General features: G+C 46.1%; 2 protein-coding genes across 2 annotated transcripts; one reads left to right on the top strand and one right to left on the bottom strand.

Moving 5' to 3' along the window:
- Positions 1-8,056: 8,056 nt before the first annotated feature.
- On the bottom strand, positions 8,057-12,106 carry LOC133823908 (ABC transporter B family member 29, chloroplastic). The gene is made up of 10 exons (XM_062256762.1): positions 11,375-12,106; positions 11,114-11,200; positions 10,905-11,012; positions 10,485-10,751; positions 10,080-10,163; positions 9,500-9,716; positions 9,189-9,274; positions 8,786-8,973; positions 8,509-8,638; positions 8,057-8,385 (listed from the first exon to the last, which is right to left on the bottom strand). The coding sequence occupies exons 1-10, from the start codon at positions 12,050-12,052 to the stop codon at positions 8,254-8,256; spliced, it is 1,977 nt and encodes a 658-aa protein (XP_062112746.1). The 5' UTR covers positions 12,053-12,106; the 3' UTR covers positions 8,057-8,253.
- A 4,811-nt stretch (positions 12,107-16,917) lies between these two features.
- LOC133825619 (uncharacterized mitochondrial protein AtMg00860-like) lies at positions 16,918-18,203 on the top strand. Its single transcript, XM_062258535.1, has 2 exons — positions 16,918-17,074; positions 17,845-18,203. The coding sequence occupies exons 1-2, from the start codon at positions 16,918-16,920 to the stop codon at positions 18,201-18,203; spliced, it is 516 nt and encodes a 171-aa protein (XP_062114519.1).
- The last annotated feature ends 292 nt before the right edge of the window (positions 18,204-18,495 follow it).

The raw sequence follows: 18,495 nt of genomic DNA, 5'->3' as shown, positions 1-18,495 counted from the left end.
CCCAAGTAACTGGGAAATGGTCTTTCGTTGTTACTTTAAAATTACACTTGCAAATAACGAGAAACATTTGATTTTTATTTATACATGGAAGGTGACCTTCTAGGCCTTACAAATGGCTCATTGATAATATTTCTTTAGGTGGATAGCATTCCAAGTCCGCGGGACCGCCCCTCCACCAAGTCAAGCTAACTTATAAGTTCCCTCTTTGATGACTTCGATGACCTGGTATGGTCCTTCCCAGCTTGGTCCCAAAACCCCATCTTTGGGATCTTTCCCGGCCAGGAAAACTCTCCTCAAGACCAAATCACCGACGCTAAAGGCACGTCTTTTGACCTTAGTGTTGAAGTAGCGAGTGATTTTCTGTTGATAATGGGCGAGCTGGAGTTGTGAATCCTCTCGCCTTTCATCCACTAAGTCTAAGGAGTGGCATAGGAGCTCGTGGTTCCCGCCTTGGTCATAGGACCGGACCCTGTGTGACAGGACCTTCACCTCCACGGGGAGGACTGCTTCACTTCCAAAGGTTAGGGAGAAAGGAGTGTGACCCGTGGGAGTTCGATGTGAGGTCCTATAGGCCCACAGAACTTGGGGGAGCTGTTCTGGCCAGATCCCCTTTGCCTCATCTAGCCTCTTCTTGAGGCTCGCCTTCAGAGTTTTATTGACAGCCTCGACCTGCCCGTTCGCCTGGGGATAGGCCACGGACGAGAAGCTTTTCACAATTCCGTGCCTTTCGCAAAATTCGATGAACAGGTCGCTGTCAAATTGAGTGCCATTGTCGGAGACGATCTTTTTAGGTAGGCCAAATCGACATATGATGCTTTTAACCACGAAGTCTAGCACCTTTTTCGATGTTATTGTCGCCAACGGCTCTGCTTCGGCCCACTTGGTGAAGTAGTCAATGGCTACCACGGCGTAACGGACCCCGCCTTTTCCGGTGGGCAGGGCGCCTATTAGATCTATCCCCCAAATGGCGAAGGGCCAGGGACACGAAATCATTTTTAGCTCGGTCGGATGAGCTCGTGCAACCACGGCGAACCGCTGACACTTGTCGCACTTTTTTACATATGAGATCGAGTCTTTGGACAGAGTCGGCCAGTAATAACCCTGCCGAAGGATCTTCAAGGCCAGGCTTTGCCCCCCAGTGTGATCTCCGCAGAATCCGTCATGAACTTCTTGCAGGATGGCCTTCGCTTCACTTGGAAGAACGCACCGGAGGAGAGGTAAGGAATACCCACGTCGGTACAACACCCCCTCGACTAGCGTATACCTCGGAGCTTGATAAAGGACTCGTCGTGCGTCATTGCGCCCTTCGGGTAACTTGCCCTCGACGAGGTACTCAACAATGGGAGTCATCCAGGTCGGCATGATGTCAATCATTTCAATATCTGCTCGATCTCCGTCTATGCTGGGTTTCTCCAAGAACTCAACTGGCACCAACCCCAGGGTTTCTGTCTCTCCCGAGGTGGCGAGCTTGGCGAGAGCATCTGCGTTGGCGTTCTGCTCCCGAGGTATCTGTTCGATCGACCCTTGCCCAAACGTAGACAGTTCGGATTTTACCTTAGCCAAATAGGAGGCCATCTTGGGACCCCGCGCCTGATACTCGCCTAGAACCTGATTCACCACGAGCTAGGAGTCGCTGAAGCATTGGACAGAGCTTGCCTTTAGCTCGCTAGCTATCCTAAGTCCAGCTAACAAGGCCTCGTACTCTGCCTCATTGTTAGACGCCTTGAACCCGAACCTCAGCGCCGAGTGGTATCTATGCCCCTCAGGGGATATCAGAATGATTCCGGCCCCGGAGCCGTTCTCGTTAGATGAGCCATCAACGAAGATCTTCCACGATGAACTTGAGGAGGCGACCTGAGGTGAGTCTTCTGATGGGATCTCATGGAATCCCGCGCATTCTGCCACGAAGTCGGCCAAGGCTTGACTTTTTATGGTAGTTCGGGGAGTATAGAAAATCTCGAACTGACTGAGTTCGACCGCCCACTTTAGCAAGCGCCCCGAGGCTTCAGGCTTTTGCAAAACCTGCCTTAGAGGCTGACCGGTCATGACGTGTACAGAGTGGGACTGGAAGTATGGCCTGAGTTTTCGCGAGGCCGTGATTAGGCAGAACGCCAGTTTTTCCATCAACGGGTACCTCGACTCAGCTCCGAGGAGTCTCTTGCTAATGTAATAAACCGGTTTCTGAGCCTGGTCCTCTTCTCGCACCAGAACAACACTAGTTGCGTCCTCAGTGACGGCCATGTAGAGGAAAAGAGGTTCTCCTACCTTGGGCTTTGACAGCACAGGTGGCTCAGCCAGGTGCGTTTTTAGGTCGAGGAATGCGCTTTCACACTCTACTGTCCATTCGAACTTCTTGTTTCCCCGGAGCAGGTTGTAGAAGGGCAAACACTTGTCGGTCGATTTGGAAATGAACCGGTTCAGTGCTGCCACTCTTCCTGTGAGGCCTTGGACATCTTTCCGCGACCTGGGGGAAGGAAGCTCGAGCAGTGACCTGATCTTGTCGGGGTTTGCCTCGATTCCTCGGGTATTGACTATGAAACCCAAGAATTTCCCCGATGCGACACCGAAAGTGCACTTCTGAGGATTGAGCCTCATGCCATATTCTCGCAGTATGTTAAAGCATTCTTCCAGATCGGTGGCGTGGTTGCTGGCAATCTTTGACTTGACAAGCATATCATCGACGTACACTTCCATGTTTTTCCCGATCTGATCCGCGAACATTCTATTTACCAGCCTTTGGTAGGTAGCTCCGGCATTCTTAAGGCCGAACGGCATGACCTTATAGCAATAGACATTAGTCGGGGTCATGAAGCTGGTATGATCCTGGTCTGCTGGATTCATCGCGATCTGATTGTAGCCCGAGTACGCGTCCATGAAGGACATGAGCTCGTGCCCCGCCGTGGCATCCACCAGTTGATCGATCCTTGGTAATGGAAAGCAATCCTTGGGGCAGGCTTTATTCAGGTCGGAAAAGTCGATACAGGTCCGCCACTTCCCATTGGGCTTTGGAACTAACACGGGATTGGCAACCCAAATGGGAAATCTGGCTTCGCGGATAAAGCCACATTTTTTGAGCCGGGCCACTTCTTCTTCAAGGGCTTCGGCTCGGGTTGTCCCTAAACGCCTCTGCTTTTGAGACTTGGCAGGGACGCTTTTGTCTAGGTGGAGCGTGTGCATGATTACGCTCGGACTGATCCCTATCATGTCCTCGTGCGACCATGCGAATACGTCCAGGTTTTTCCGCAGAAACGCAGTCAGTTCCGCCTTTCTTCTATCGCAGAGGTTCTTTCCGAGCTTAACCGTCCGTGACGGGTTTTGTTCATCGATGCCTACCTCCTCGAGCTCTTCAATAGCTTGGAGCTCGGACCTGTCCTCGCCTACTCGGGGGTCAATGTCCTCACTTAGGGCGAGCTCTTCGTCTTCGGGAACCCGAGGTTTTTCAATCTCAGGAGCCGCCTTGGGTCCCTGAGATTCCTCTTCATCCTGAATGGCCATCGTCACCTGCCCGGGTTTAGATTTTCCCTTCATGGAAATGCTGTAGCATTCCCTGGCAGCGAGCTGATCGCCCTTGATAGTACAGACCCCTGTTGAAGTAGGGAGCTTCATGGCGAGGTGCCGGACGGATGTGATAGCTTCGAAAGCAACGAGCGTAGGTCGGCCCAAAATTGCATTGTAGGCAGCGGAGCAGTCAATGACTACGAATTCGAGTAGTTTGGACACTGTTCGGGACTCGTCCCCTAGGGTGATCACCAGCTCAATCGTTCCTATCGCTGCTGACCCCTCCCCTGAAAAACCATATAGCATCATCGAGGTTGCCTTAAGCTCGGAGACGGTCAGACCCATTTTTTCTAAGGTGGACCGGAATAGGAGGTTCACCGAGCTCCCATTGTCCACTAACACTCTCCTTACTCTCCGGTTGGCGAGCTGGACTGCTACGACCAAGGGATCGTTATGAGGGAATTGGACATGGCTCGCGTCTTCCTCCGTGAAAGTGATCGGTTGTTTCTCTAATCTTTGTTGTTTTGATTGACGCTGTTCCGGGACGAACTCCGCTCCATTGTGGGCCTTCAACTCATTCACATACCTCTTCTGGGCGCCTTTGCTCGTGCCAGCCATGTGTGGTCCTCCAGAGATGGTGGAAATCTCTCCCTCGACCACGGGGGGAAGGACGTCCTGATCTACCCGAGGTCCAGGTTGACTGGCTGGGATCTCCGGAGCGGGTCGACTTGTCGCGACCCTGTTCCGCGAGTATTGCGCCAACGGACCTGCTCGGATGAGAGTCTCGATTTCATCTTTGAGGTGCCTGCAGTCGTCGGTATTGTGCCCGACGTCGTTATGAAAACGGCAGAATTTGGAAGCGTCTCTCTTTCCCTTAGGGTGCTTTATTGGCTCCGGTCTTTTCCAGGGGACTCGCGTAGCGTTGGCCAGGAAAATATTCTCTCTGGTTTGGGTGAGCTCGGTATACGTTGTGAACACGGGCTTGAATTTATCCACGGACTTATTCTTCTTTTGACCGTGCTGGCTGTTTTCACCATTCCCTTTTCTTTTGCCGCCACCGGGCTGGTTATTCTGCGTGACGTCGGGAGTTGCTACTACGATCTCTGTTCCCGTCCCAGCGGGCTTCTCGAGGACCTGGCTGGTCCCCGCGGCTGAAGCTTCAGCTTCTTCCAAGTTTATCCACTCTTGGGCTCTGTTAAGGAATTCACTAACTGAGCTGACCCCCCTCCTTTGAATATCCTTCCACAGATCTCCGCCTACTAGGATCCCGGTCCTCATAGCCATGAGTTTGGAGCTGTCGTCGGCGTCTCTGGCTCGAGCAGCGACATTTGCAAATCTGCTCAAGTAGGCTTTTAGCGTCTCTCCAGGTTGCTGTCTCACGTTAGCTAGGGAGTCGGCCTGGACCCTGGCGGCCTGAGAGGCGCGGAATGCCCTCTTGAAGTCAGCCAAAAAGGTCTTCCAGGAGCTGATTGACTGCCTTTTACTTTGTTTGAACCACTGCCTGGCAGGTCCAGTTAGGGTGGAAGGAAAGATCAAGCAACGAAGCTCTGGCCCGATGTTATGAGCCATCATTAGGGTGTTGAACATCCCTAAGTGGTCAGAAGGGTCTCCATCCCCGTTGAACTTTGACAAGTGAGGCATACGAAAGCCAGAAGGGTATGCCGTTGCTGCTATGTTGGGGGCGAAGAGTTCCATCTCATCCCCTGAATCATATTCGTCTTTTTCTTTCTCCGACAGGAGCTTCTTCATCAGCTCCTCCATTTGAGTTAAGCGCTCTAGGGTTTTGTCCTGAGATCCTGGGTTATTCCGGGGCTGTTCAACAGCTCCGGACCCGTTGTACATATTAGGCGGGTTGTTGCCCCTCCTATCTTGAGATAGGTCATTTGGGGCATTCCCGCCATTACGTACTTCGGATCGGACCCCAACTGAGCGGGCCTGGCTACCATCCCTAACTCGATCCTCTCTGTGAGAGTTGAGGCGATCTCGAAGGTCGCCTCCCAGGGTAGTATGGTGACTTTGTGCTGAACTTAGTCGCTGTCGCAGGTCTCCTCCCGAAAGATCACTCCGTGCACTACCGGTCCAGTGACTCCTGCTGGACAGGCTCGAGGTGCGTCTTTGGCGGCTCCGACCTGATCCTTCCCCCGGCACCCTGCTGCGCCGGGAAGGCCCGGCCGATGGCGGGTCTCTCCTACTATTTCTGTAGGTCGGGATGTCTCGGACGGGCTGAGGAGACGGATATCTGATGGGAGAAGGAGGATGCCTGACCGGAGAGGCGATCCTAGTGCCGTCCGGACGGACTAAATTTGGTGGGGGCCTCTCGGCCCTGCCAGCTTGCTGGTTTCGCCCTGGGCGAGCTGGACGAGGAACTGGACGTTCTTCGGGGACGGGCTGACGTCTCCGGATCCCCTCGGCCCTCCTTTGGGAACTTCCTCGATCTCTTCTGGGCGTCCTCGAGGAAGGCTGAGAGCTAGGGGTTGATGTCCTAACCGAACGGCTGTACTGCTGCTGTTCGGTCTGAGGCATTTCCCTGAAGTTCGCCTCTTGATGGCATGGTGAAGGGGTGGAGTTGGCTGCAGGGAGTCTATCCGAACGGCTATGCCTGGATCGATTACTCCGGCGAGACTTAGGAGCTTCGCCTTGCCTCTCTCCAACGTTACCGTTGGTTGTGAGAGGGGGTAGTCGACTCAGAATATCCTGGATTTGCTGACCAGCTGCTGCTAGCTGGCTCCTCAGCTAAGCATTCTCCATCTCCACCGCAGTGTAATAACATGGATTCGGATTAGTCGGTCGGGGCGCTGAACTACCCGTGTCGTCTTGGCCCGCCGGCTGCTTTCCTGGCCTCTGCTGTACTTCAGGAACTTGCTCATCAGGGAGGGCAACATGGTGGGCCTCCTGCCCATCATGCTGTTCTCCCTCGTTGCCATGTTTGGATCGAGTGGTCACCATAGTTGTATGTTTGTGGTAGTACTAATCGGACTTGCCTCTCAATGAAAGCACCAAACTGTTGACGCGGTTCTTCGGCAACAGATAATTAAGAGAAGAAGAGAAAGAGATTAGTACTTAAAAGTAGAACCGTCACAAATATGAAATCTTTATGCAAGAACTAGGTGACTCAAGACCCGTTTTTAAGTGGTTCGAAGGTTAAAATCCTTCTACTCCACTAGTCAATATTATTGATATTCTCTGGGTAATTGGTTTACAAAGTATATAGTTCTTCAAAGACTATTTTTTCCAACCCCTATCAACTCCCAGGGTCTCCATATTTATAGGAGAAGGCACCTGGAAGTTGGTAGGGAGGTCATCCCGTGACCTTACCATTTGTCATATCACGTCTGTGATATTCATGATTAATTCCTAAACCTGACACACAAGTGTGGTCTAATCAGTATGGAAGGAGATAATGGGCCGCACGGCCCAACTCGTCCGTGGGTGTCTGAATACGCACGTTCCTGCTGCGTGTCCGAGAAGTCAGGGGGATATCGGACACGTGATGGCAGGAATATGCACGTTTATCTTGCGTGTTGACTTCCCATAGGGTCAGAGTTTCCTGAGAAGCTCGCTACTGGAGCAATCCATAACCCGAGCTTATCCGTCCGTGGTCGCCGGATGTTATTCCCAGCTCCTGGTGCAACAAGCGCGAGCTAGAAAGGACCCGTCCTGGAAATAGAACCTCTGGCCTGTGGGAGCCTCGGACTAAATCATGTTTAGTCCGAGGCTCGTCCTGCTAAACAGCCCGCGTGAAAACCAGGGCGTACATTAACTAAACCAAATAAACCGTTGATAGAGATTTTATCGATAATCTTTTAAAAAAATATCCTTCAAATTTTTTATTCTATTTATTTACTTACTACTCATATGATAACTCTCTTTGTAAAATTTAAGCATGAAAAAAATAACTTATTTCTTGCAAAAAATTAAAACAAAATTTGATAAATAACTCTTACTAAAGCTAAAGTTTTTTTTTTCAGCACTTGCTAAAGCTGAAGTTAAAAAACGCAAAGCACTAAAATGTTAAAAATTTATTTTTTTAGAAAACTGAAGTTAGAAAGCCTACTTATTGACTATTACAAAACTAGTTATTTGGACTGAAACTCAATATATTCATAGTCATCTAGAGCATTATCCAATGAATTGTTATCAGAATTTAGAGAATTCTTAGGCTATTAATGATCAAGCCTTTATGGTATCATACTTGGAAAAAATGTCTAGAATCTTTTAGTGTAATGCATATTTTGATCGTTTTATATTTATATTTTATAAAGTTATTAATCTATCAAATAGAAAAATACAACTTAACTTGCTAATCAGTTGTAAACTAAACCAGCCAAACTTACTAAAAGCAAAATGTCTCAGTCGTCAGAAATATTCTTTCTAACTTACTAGAGTATCTCTGGTAGCTTCAGGGGTATGAAACAATCACAAGTCTAATAAGCATTGAAGCCAAATCATTAATGGTGCCCACCGAAGTTAACTTGACATGATTCATGTATTAATAGTCTTTTATATCAGTTGAACTAAAAGCAGCATAGATCTACATATCTCTATTTGGAGCTTCATGTTAATCAGAGCCAGATTTAATCTTTATTTTTCTTGGTTCTTACCATTTTAGATTACAATTACTGTGTGTTCCACTTTTGAAGTTGCAAAACCCTTTTTCGAAAAAGGAGATTAGACCGGAGTTTCAGAACCCTATATGACTTGTGTGGTGTAAACTGTAAGAATATTTACATGTAGCAAATAACTGTATGGAGCCAATCAAATTACTAGCCCTCTTGACACCCGAGAGTCGTATTGATTGCGACTTAGCTCTTGAAGCTTCCCATTTTCCAAAAGAAGTACCCGTTTAGCCATCAAAATGGTCTCCAATCGATGAGCAATCACCAACACCTGGTTGTGACAGTTCAAACATATATTAGCAGCGCCAGCAATCAAGAAGATTCTTTAAAACTCTTTCTTTTGGTGGGGTTGTAATAAATGAGAGCTAGAACAAAATTCCGTCTTCTACTTAACTGTATGATTCTCCATCAAGCGTTCCAACGCTTGTCTCACCAATAACTCAGACCTGCTATCAAGGGCAGAAGTAGCTTCATCCAATATTAGAACTGAAGAGTTTTGATATAGTGCTCTAGCAATAGCTAGTCTGGAAGTATCATACAAAGAGATGTCAGGAAGAATTCTAAAGATTGTTGGGTGAAATAAGCTGTTGCTGATTACCAATCATAACTGAATTTCGTAGTGATTGTGCTTAATGTCAATGTTAGAAGTCAGAGTTTGAGTATGACTTCACCTTTGCTTCTGGCCTCCACTCAAGGTTGAGCCTCTTGGTCCAATGTTGGTTTCATAACCTTTTGGAAGGTTTCGAATAAATTCATCGGCATTTGCAGTTTGTGCTGCATCCTCTACCCTTTCCATGTCAATCTCTTTCATCAAATCCCGATACCCAATATTTTCGGCAACTGTTCCTGAAAATAGTGTCTGACACATCAAAAGATTTAACCATTAGAAATTTCCATATTTGATGCATGGAGCATGCAAAATAAACCTTTTTACTTATTAACTGACAAACTTGAACATCAAGCAACACAAAGGTAAACATAAGGTCTTATGTGTGAGCCCATGTAGAGATATTTTAATTTATTCTATTGTAAAGAAGAAGATGCAAGAAACTAACAGAGTTGGGAATCACTCACTATATCCTGAGAAACCAAGCCAACATGTCTCCGCAAACTTTCCAACCGAATGTTTTGGATATTCTGGTTATCGATAAGTACATGACCTGTTAAAAATGAACATACAAAAATAAACACCTCAACATATGAAAAAAGGAGCTTCAATTTCTTTCAAATTCTATTTGACAGTGAGATGTGAGAAGTTTGAAGAATGTGGGGCTTTTGCTCTCACATTGGAAGGTCAAGTATTAGCAAGCCTGAAGGTTCAAGAAATAAATAAAGAAGAAAGTTATGGCTCAAAAAGTAGCAATATATATTTCCACATAACTCACCAGATAAAGGATCATAAAGTCGAATCAGAAGCTTTGCAAGAGTCGTCTTTCCTCCACCAGAGGGCCCAACAAGAGCAACGGTTTCTCCAGCCTTGATTTTCAGGGTCAATCCGTTCAAGACAAGAGGCATATACTCTCCATACTTGAATGAGATATTACAAAAGTGCACCTCTCCCGTAACATTGTTCAAATCAACTGCATCAGGTTTTTCGACTACCTGTGATGAGTAATCAAAACAGTGTGACTATTCCTGGAAGAATAATATTTTTTGGCATATTTTGCCAGAAAACAGCCAATTTTTTTTATAATGAATATGTTTAATATGAATGAATTTTGCACACATCAGGCATGCTATCAAAGCACACAAGCATTTATCATCACCACCAAAAAAGGGCAAAAGGGTAATGCAAAGGACACTATAACAGGCAAACCAGAACTTGGTGCCTCCCTCTAGATTATATTAAGAGATTGTGTTCCTTCTAAAATGGACTAACTAAGTGATTGCTCAATGTACAAACTAAGTATTTTTTTCATTCAAATTATTTTTTATTTATTCATGAATAACTAAATCATACTTTACCTTTGGTTTGAACCTGGTAAGGTCAAACAAGCGTTCAATGGCTGGTTCTCCTTGCTTCAACTCATTGTATGCTTTTCCAATGCCCTGCGTGATTCTTTATTTCAGATTGATAACTTAAGACAGCTCCTTAATTACTGGACCATAGTAACAATACAGATTATTAGCAAGATGACTTAGAAATGACCCAAAAAGAAAAAGAAAAAGAGAGAGAGCTCAATAAACTACTTTCAGCTAAAGAATGGAGCAGAACAACTTCAACACACAAAATAAAAGGTGGCCCGTGACCACAGGTCCACAAGGCAGCTCAAAATTGTTAAGACCTGAAGAGATATGTCTTACTTCAACATGAACCAAGGGAACAGAAAACCAGATGGATGTAATGAAGTTTCCCACATGTAATATTACCTGAATTGGTTCGATCAAAAAAACCAATGACGTTACAAAAGAAATCATGCCACGCCCGTCAAAAGAACTTCTTGAAATTGCCAATGAACCGGCACAGAATAAAACTAAGGACCCAAAATACATAATCTGTATGATATGAGGAATAAGAGCCTTCATTTTCTTCTTCTTCAACCGTTCAGACAGGTCAGCTTTAGCAAGCCTCTGAAACCTAGCATTCTCACACTGCTCTGCATTACTTGCTTTCACGAAAAGAATTGCCGGGAGAATCTACGGAAAGAGTAATGCCATAGTTTAATATATGCATCTTGAACCAGACACAAGTTAACACTCCCAAACAGAAAGGGAGAAGCTCTGACAGTTGAGGTCTTAATAAATGCAAGTCAAGATTGGTGATGATTATCATTAAACCAAAATAGAAACCTCATTTAGATAGGCTGACAGAGCGGCAACTGTAAGATTTGCATTCTTAGAAATCATACGAAGTTTCTGGCCAAGATAAGCAACAACAAATGCCATACAAGGTATCACCTAAAATTAAAGAAAACAGAATTAAGAGAACTCACAAAAAGCATAAAACTTGTTGACTTCAAAGAAAATTACTGATACAATCCACTAATTCTTTTCCTCACCAATGCGGATACCAAGGATAGCCCAGTGCTTATAGCCAACATTTGAGCCCCCATTGCTGATAACTGTAAAGTACTTGGTACAATAGTCTGTCCTAGAATCAAACACATAAAATCAAATACGAGAATTTTTTGAAAAAAAACATAGAACAATGCAATAGCAATGATAACAAGAAAAATAGCTCACAAACCAAAAAACGAAAACATTCCTTTGGCGCCATTTTTTCTCAGAATTTTATAAAATATATGTATATCAAAACTCACATTGAGAAGAGCATAGACAGTGTCTGCAACATCAGAGACCTCAGCTGTGATCCTATAAGCAATATCTCCGGCCAAAACTCCGCCGCCTTCGAAAAACTCCATGTCCCTCTGCATAATCTTTTGGAAAACCCGAACCCGAATCTCACAGGAAGCACTCAACGCTGCGTTCCATAGAAACGCCTGCTGCAAGTAAGAAGCCACGAACCGCGCCAGCACGAAGAGACCCAACAACACCAAACCCTCGGAGTCCCTCAATCGGCTGAACCCATTCAAATCGTCGAGAATGGCAGGGAGTTTTCCGACGTAAGGAACGATTCTGGAGAGGGAGTAGACCGAGACGAGACTGCAGAGCCAGCCCAACAGAATGGGTCTGAATTGGGGACGAACGTAAGGTTGAAGGGAAACCAGTGATTTAAAAGTTTGGGAGAGGGAATGAAAGGGATGAGGTTTTGGGTTTTGGGTTGTGGTTTGGTTGGGTAGGAGGGAGAGAACTCTGGTGCATTTACGGAGCTTGACGGAAGGCAACAGTGGAAGATTGAAACTTGAAGGGGTTTTGGTTTTGGATAACATGATTAGGTAAAAGGGTTTATGATTTGGTATGAAATTGAGACTGGGAGAGAGTTGCGGAGGAGTTGACGAAGGAGGGTGGAGGTGGTAATGGAAGTAGACGAAGGACATGGTTTTTTGATACGATCTGTACGGACTTGTTCTGATGTTGATGGAGCTCGGCTAACTAGCTTAGTGTGTTTCGGACTTTGTAGTGAGCTTGGTATAGCATTTGGGCCTTTTGCTTTAAGGCTCCATGGTCTCAATTTGGGCTTATAATCGTCTCAGGTCCATAAATAATATGAAAGTTTACACTCAGTACCTTTTCTTTATCTTAATTATAATAATAACGTAATTTATCTTATTTACAGTTATACATTTATTTTGTAACCTTTTTAAAACTTATTTCCACTTTCTTATCTTTCCAACAATACCCGTTTTCAAGTTTTTTTTAAAGGTTACTTTCTTTCTCTATCTTCTCCTTAACTTCAAAAAAATTTTCCAGCCACACCGCTAATTAGTTGGGCTCAAGAGTGGTATCATCGCGACCTACTCTTCAAGGTGGTCATTTTGATATGTAGGAAGCATATTTTTTTCGCTGTTGTTGGAGAAGATGATCAAAATAAAAAGCAACATTTTAGTTTCTTTTTTATATTTTGTTCACCAAAAAATAATTAAATTTTAAACTTAAACAATATTTAATATACCAAAATTTGTATTATTGTTTTACATTTAAAAGATACATATGGTATTCGAAACAATTTTAAAGTTATTTTATAAACATTTCCAAGTAACTTTTTTAAAATAGATTATTTAAGATATTGTTTGATAATTTTTAAATAGAACATAAGAATACTCTTTTTGGTAACTTACTAAGTTTGTTGGTTGCTTTAAATTTGTAGTTGTTATCCATATTTTCCACCTTGTACATGTGGCATGGCCAAATGGTTTCCATGGGCTCCCAAGAGAGGTCCGGGCCCAACCAAGGCTCAATGAACGATGAGCAACCAAATCCTGTCGACCCAAACCATGCCAAGCCTAATAGCTGGCGAGTAGCACGAGCATGGTAAAGGGGTCGGAATAGAGATGCAGGCCCGAACCACCTTCTCAGGCACACCTAACCTCTATCATTCAAAATGTAAATTATGGTGGCGGATGATCCATTCCGGGAGACAAAAACCATCAAGTGGGATCCAGGTGAAGTCGGTCCATTGCCAATGCTCAAATTCGCCATCAAGATTTCCGCCCTGTAAAATGAACCCAGGTCTTGGTAAACGAACCTGGACGTCGGTAAATGAACCTGGACCACAGATCCAAGTAGAACAATTCCAGTCTTTCCTACAGCTGACGTGCCCCCGAGAAATCCGACATCTGGTCTCCCTGACTAACCTACATAATGGGGTACGCACGGAACGTACAGTGTTCCTAGGAAACAGTACTGCCAGTACTCTGACAGATCTTGTTCCCAGGATCCCCTTGGTAGCCCACGCGAATCAGTTAGTGCCAACATACAAAGGGCAGCTATAAGGCTTTACCACACCTAGACCGGCCCAACGGGCCTAGATTAACAACATTTAATCATGTTATATTCTTGTATTATGGCTCTGTTAGTGAGCATTTATAATTATATCCTTATTGGGCCCGGATTAGTTCGACCCAAGTCACATGACTGCCTATAAATAGGGTTTGTGCACTGTAGCAAGGATCCCCGATTTTCTCTTGTAAGCAAAACTTTGCTGAACTTGCAGAAAACCTCAATTGTTAAACTCTCTAAAGCCTAATACTAGTGATTCGTGGACTAAGACTCATTAACGCCCTAACCACATAAAAAATGTGATTTTATTCATTTCCTAGCCTTTCTTTCTAGCTCTTATTTTTCAATCTATTTATAGTCTCCGAAAAAGTCGGTAAACATTTTTTGTGCTTTCGTTGAGAGCCTGAAGAAAGCTTGAATCAATCTTTGTCATCTACGAAGATGGTGAACACTAGACATACCGTGTTTGATCCCGCTCACCAGCAACAACAAGAGAATGAAGAGCCATTGCGAAACCAACAACTTCATCAAGACCAACTGGAGGATCTGCCTTATCATGGGCCTCTGATTGACATCTCTCATAACTTTGGAGAAGGGGGTGAATACGATGAAAACTATTACGAAGAAGATGGAGAGGGGTATGAAGACCACGAGGTCGAGAATCCCATTGACCCTGGTGAGAATGATGTGGAAGAAGTGGTCTGTCTGAGGCAACATGTCCTCGACCAAGAAGCAAGGATGGCAGAATAGCAAAAGACCACCTGCCAGATGCAAGAGTCTCTCATGGCTCTTCAAGCTTTTATCGCTGCTCAGGGACTTACAGCCATTCCTCCCCTGGGAACACAGCCGCCTGTCCCACCCACAAGGACTGACATACCCAACAACGCTACAACCCCTATTCCTCCTCCGGGACGATCCCCTCATCCTAGAGTCGGTCCATCGAATCCAGCTCAAGAAAAAGGGAAAGCCAAAGTAGTTGATCTCATCAAAAAAGCTAACCCCCACAAGAACGCTCCTCCCACTCCAAAAACCAGGGCAAACCCAACACATTTCCCTAGGAAAGAACAGATGAATCCTGTCCCAGGATAGAATCATCCGAACAATTCGCAGGGGAAACACCGGCAGGGTACTAAACCCTGGAATGTCCCCAGACAGGACGATTAGGGAAGGCAATTTTATCCCAGTGCCTCCATGAACAAGGATCACGAAGGACGTAGACGAGGGGAGGAGCCAGAAGCAGTCATCTCGGGAAACGACACTTCCTGCGTGGATTTGCGGGACGACCTCAATGCTCGAAAGAAGCAAGCCTGAAAAGAAAAGATTCGCCCTCGAGGAGGTGACTTGAGGAATAACCTCAATGACAGGAGGAACAAATGAATTCCCCTTGTTGATGGAATGGCCAGGCAGTTCATGGAACAGCTGTCCGCTCTCAAAAAGGTCACAAACCACTTGGTCTGGAAACAAGAAGGCGGAGGTTCCGATCTGAAGATGAAAAAAAGGAACCATGCGCCAAGCACATCCTGGACGTCGTGTTACCCAAAGGGTTCGAGATTCCTGACATACCTACCTACACTGGAAGCACTGACCCTAGAGACCATCTATCTCGCTACAATTTCCTGGTGACTGTAGCTCATGTCTGCTACAACGGAAAGTGCCTATGCTTCTTGATCACTTTGGTCGGACCCACCAAAGAGTGGTGGAAAAGGCTCAAGCCAGGGTCGGTCAAGTCTTGGTTCGGATTGTAGTCAGCTTTCTGTAAACAATTTATGGCTGCCTAGAAACTGGACATGGAGGTCAGTCCACTGGCCAACATTAAGCAACACCCCCACTGAAACCCTTAGGGCCTACATCCAACACTTCACAGAAGAAGCTTCAAAGACTAAGGTGGATGATGGGCAACGCCTAGTAGCCCTCCAGTATGGAATCAGAGCTGGATCCCCTCTCTAGGATGACATGAAACGCAGCAAGGTGGCCATTCTTGAAGAATTTATAAAGAGGTCACAAGGCTTCATCAACTAGGAAGAGGCTCGAATCTAAGCTTGTGGATGGCAGCCGGCACCCCAACCAACAACACAAACCCTTCCCAGGTACGAAGCGCAGTACCCAGCAAATCTTTATCCGGTGCCTCCAGTGGTGTCCGGACCCACTGAAACCCTCGGGATGTCATTCACGACCCCGACCGTTTATGGGACCACTTCATCGGGATATGCTCCAGCTCCTTCAGCCCCTTTCTCTGGATATAGAGTGGCACCAACCGAATACAGTGTCGCTCCCGAAGGTACCCAACCATCCCAGACCGAAGCGGCTGAGGCGACCATAAACCCTTCCGGGGGAAAGAGATCTGGAAAAAGTCAGAACCGGTCTGAGTCCACGAAGAAGGGAAAGAGGGGGTATGATCCCCAATACACAGAATATACAAACTTTCTGGATACCCGGGAGAACATCTACCTTGAAACAGGCAACATAGTCCATTACTGGAAACCAAGCCCCATGTTTAAAGGGGGAAAGAACCTGAGGGACGTGAGCAAAATGTGTGCCTATCACAAGGACATAGGCCACACAACTGAAGAATGTCGCTAGCTGAAAGATGAGATTGAGAATTTGATCAAGCTGGGGCACCTCCACCAATGGATCAGGATGCCAACTGGAGTTTCGAGACTACCCATGGCTCTCGGACAACCTTTGGCCTAGGGAGCACAAGTACCGTACCGAACTCTTCAGGGAGGGTACGCTCCATGATCGGGAGTATAGGCCCCTCAGGATGCCCCAATAGTGTAATCACCTAGAGATCCTATGGCTCTCGGGATCGGGATGTCGTATCCCCCCGGAACCGCGCGTCCTCGAGTAGATGGCCACGTAGCCACCATATCAAGAGGCCCGCACCAGGGAGGACCATCCCGGAATGACCAAAAGAGGTACCCCAATGAACTCAAACATGACCATGAGGTGTGCGCGTTGGTCCAAACTCCAGCCCAGCACCCAAAGCTGATGAATCTGTCCATAACGTTCACGAAGGAAGATGCCCAGAATGTCCATTTCTTGCATCACGACCCCTTGGTCATTGACTCCCAAATCACCAACAAAGAGTATCTCGAGTATTGGTGGACAATGGGAGTTCCGTCAATGTCCTATTTAAGTCGGCCTTCACAATGATTGGCTTAACAAAGGCATTCATAGCCTCGTGTCCAACGCAAATCTACGACTTCAACGGGGATTCATTGCTCCCAATGGGCAAGATTCAACACCTTGTCACGTTGGGGAACGAGGTTCAGAGCTAGTTCAAATACTGCACCTTCGTAGTGGTGGATTTCCCAACTATGTATAATGTAATTTTTGGGCGCCCTGCTCTAATCGACTTTGGCGCCATCACCTCCATCTCATGTGATAACGGCGGAGTGGGGCAGTATGGGGAGATCAAAAGAGTGCCCGAAAATGTTATAACGTCTCCACCTAACCAATCTTCATGGTTCGCGAAGAACCTCTCGAAGAGGAAAATGCTGATCCAATCCCACCGCCACAGCCAGCATGGAGGGTGGTCCGGGAAGATGACGAATTGGATCCCCGGATAGAGGCAGACATGGCATTAGAACCAATGGAGGAGGTTGAAGAGGTGTGCATCAGTGACACCGACCCGATCAAAGTAATCCGGGTAGGAAGAAATCTGAATCCGAAAGTTAGAGCTGCCATAATTGCCCAAGCAAAAGAAAATCAGGATGTCCTTGCCTGGTCCCACTAAGATATGACCAGGATTAAGTGTAACGTCATTTTACATGCCCTGAACATTAACGAGAACACAATTCCCATCCGACAAAAGTGAAGGCCACTAGGCACGGAAAAGGGCAGAGGCCCTCAAGATAGAAATCGAGAAGTTGTCCTTGATCAACTTCATTTGGGAGGCCTTGTATCCCATTTGGTTGGTGAATTCCGTGTTGGTGTCAAATCCAAACGAGACATGGAGGACTTGCATTGACTTCACGGATCTTAACAAGGGTTGCCCAAAGGATTGTTTCCCTCTACCCCGAATAGACTAGATTGTAGATGCTACATCTGGGTATGAGTTGTTAAGCTTCATGGATGCTTACTCTGGCTACAATCAGATCTCGATGCATGTAGCAGACCAGGAACACACCAGCTTCCAGACGGACAAGGGTGTATACTACTACATTGTCATGCCCTTCGGGCTCAAGAATGTTGGGGCCACCTATCAAAGGTTGCTCAACAGAATGTTTCAGAACCTACTTGGGAAGAACATGGAGGTCTACATAGACAACATGTTGGTCAAGTCCAAGACATCGACCCAACACGCGGATGACCTGGCGGAAACATTCGCCATTATCCAAAAGTACGGGATGAAGTTGAATCTAAAAAAGTGCACTTTTGGAGTTTCTAGACTTCATAGTGAGCTCAAAAGGGATAGAAGCCAACCCGGATAAGATCAGAGCATTGATCGACATGCCATCACCATGGAGACATAAAGATGTTCAAAGTCTGATAGGAAGAATAGCAGCTTTGAGCTGTTTTGTGTCGAAGTCCACAGACAAGTGCATCCCATTTTTCAACGTACTCCTCCGAAACCAGAGGTTCGAGTGGACGACTGAGTGTGAAGAGGCTTTTCGAAAATTGAAGGAACATCTGGCCCAGGCGCCAATCTTGTCAAAACCGGTGGATGGGGAACCGCTGTACCTATATTTGGCAGTATCAGAACATGCTATCAGCGCCGCATTAGTGCGAGAAGAGGGAAAGGTCTAACTCCTGGTCTCTAGATATCCATTGATCGAGAAGTTGACATTTTTCTTACTGACTGCTTCTAGGATGCTAAGACCTTACTTTCAGGCCCACGTCATCAAGGTACTAACGAACCATCCCCTACGATAAGTGTTACAAAAACCCGAATCATCGGGAAGACTTTTGAAGTGGGCCATGGAGCTAACCCAATTCGATATCGCCTATGCCCTTGGCGGGTTTCTTTGCTGAGGCCTTCGCCGTAGCAACCCTGGCCTCAATCATTTCCTTCATCTTGGCCATGGGATTAGACATGTCT

This window comes from Humulus lupulus, chromosome 3 (genome assembly GCF_963169125.1).
Source record: "Humulus lupulus chromosome 3, drHumLupu1.1, whole genome shotgun sequence".
NCBI lineage: Eukaryota > Viridiplantae > Streptophyta > Magnoliopsida > Rosales > Cannabaceae > Humulus > Humulus lupulus.
The sequence above is the reverse complement of the archived record's forward strand: the minus strand, read 5'-3'. Positions and strand labels throughout refer to the sequence as shown.

Coding starts and splice junctions, on each gene's coding strand:
- LOC133823908 (XM_062256762.1), bottom strand. CDS start 12,052: ATGTCCTTCGTCTACTTCCATTACCACCTCCACCCTCCTTCGTCAACT. Junction 8,974..9,188: donor GCTTGGTTTCTCAGGATATA/GTGAGTGATTCC, acceptor TTGATGTGTCAG/ACACTATTTTCAGGAACAGT. Junction 8,386..8,508: donor GCTTGATGGAGAATCATACA/GTTAAGTAGAAG, acceptor TGTCACAACCAG/GTGTTGGTGATTGCTCATCG.
- LOC133825619 (XM_062258535.1), top strand. CDS start 16,918: ATGGTTCGCGAAGAACCTCTCGAAGAGGAAAATGCTGATCCAATCCCA. Junction 17,075..17,844: donor GGTTGAAGAGGTGTGCATCA/GTGACACCGACC, acceptor TGGAGTTTCTAG/ACTTCATAGTGAGCTCAAAA.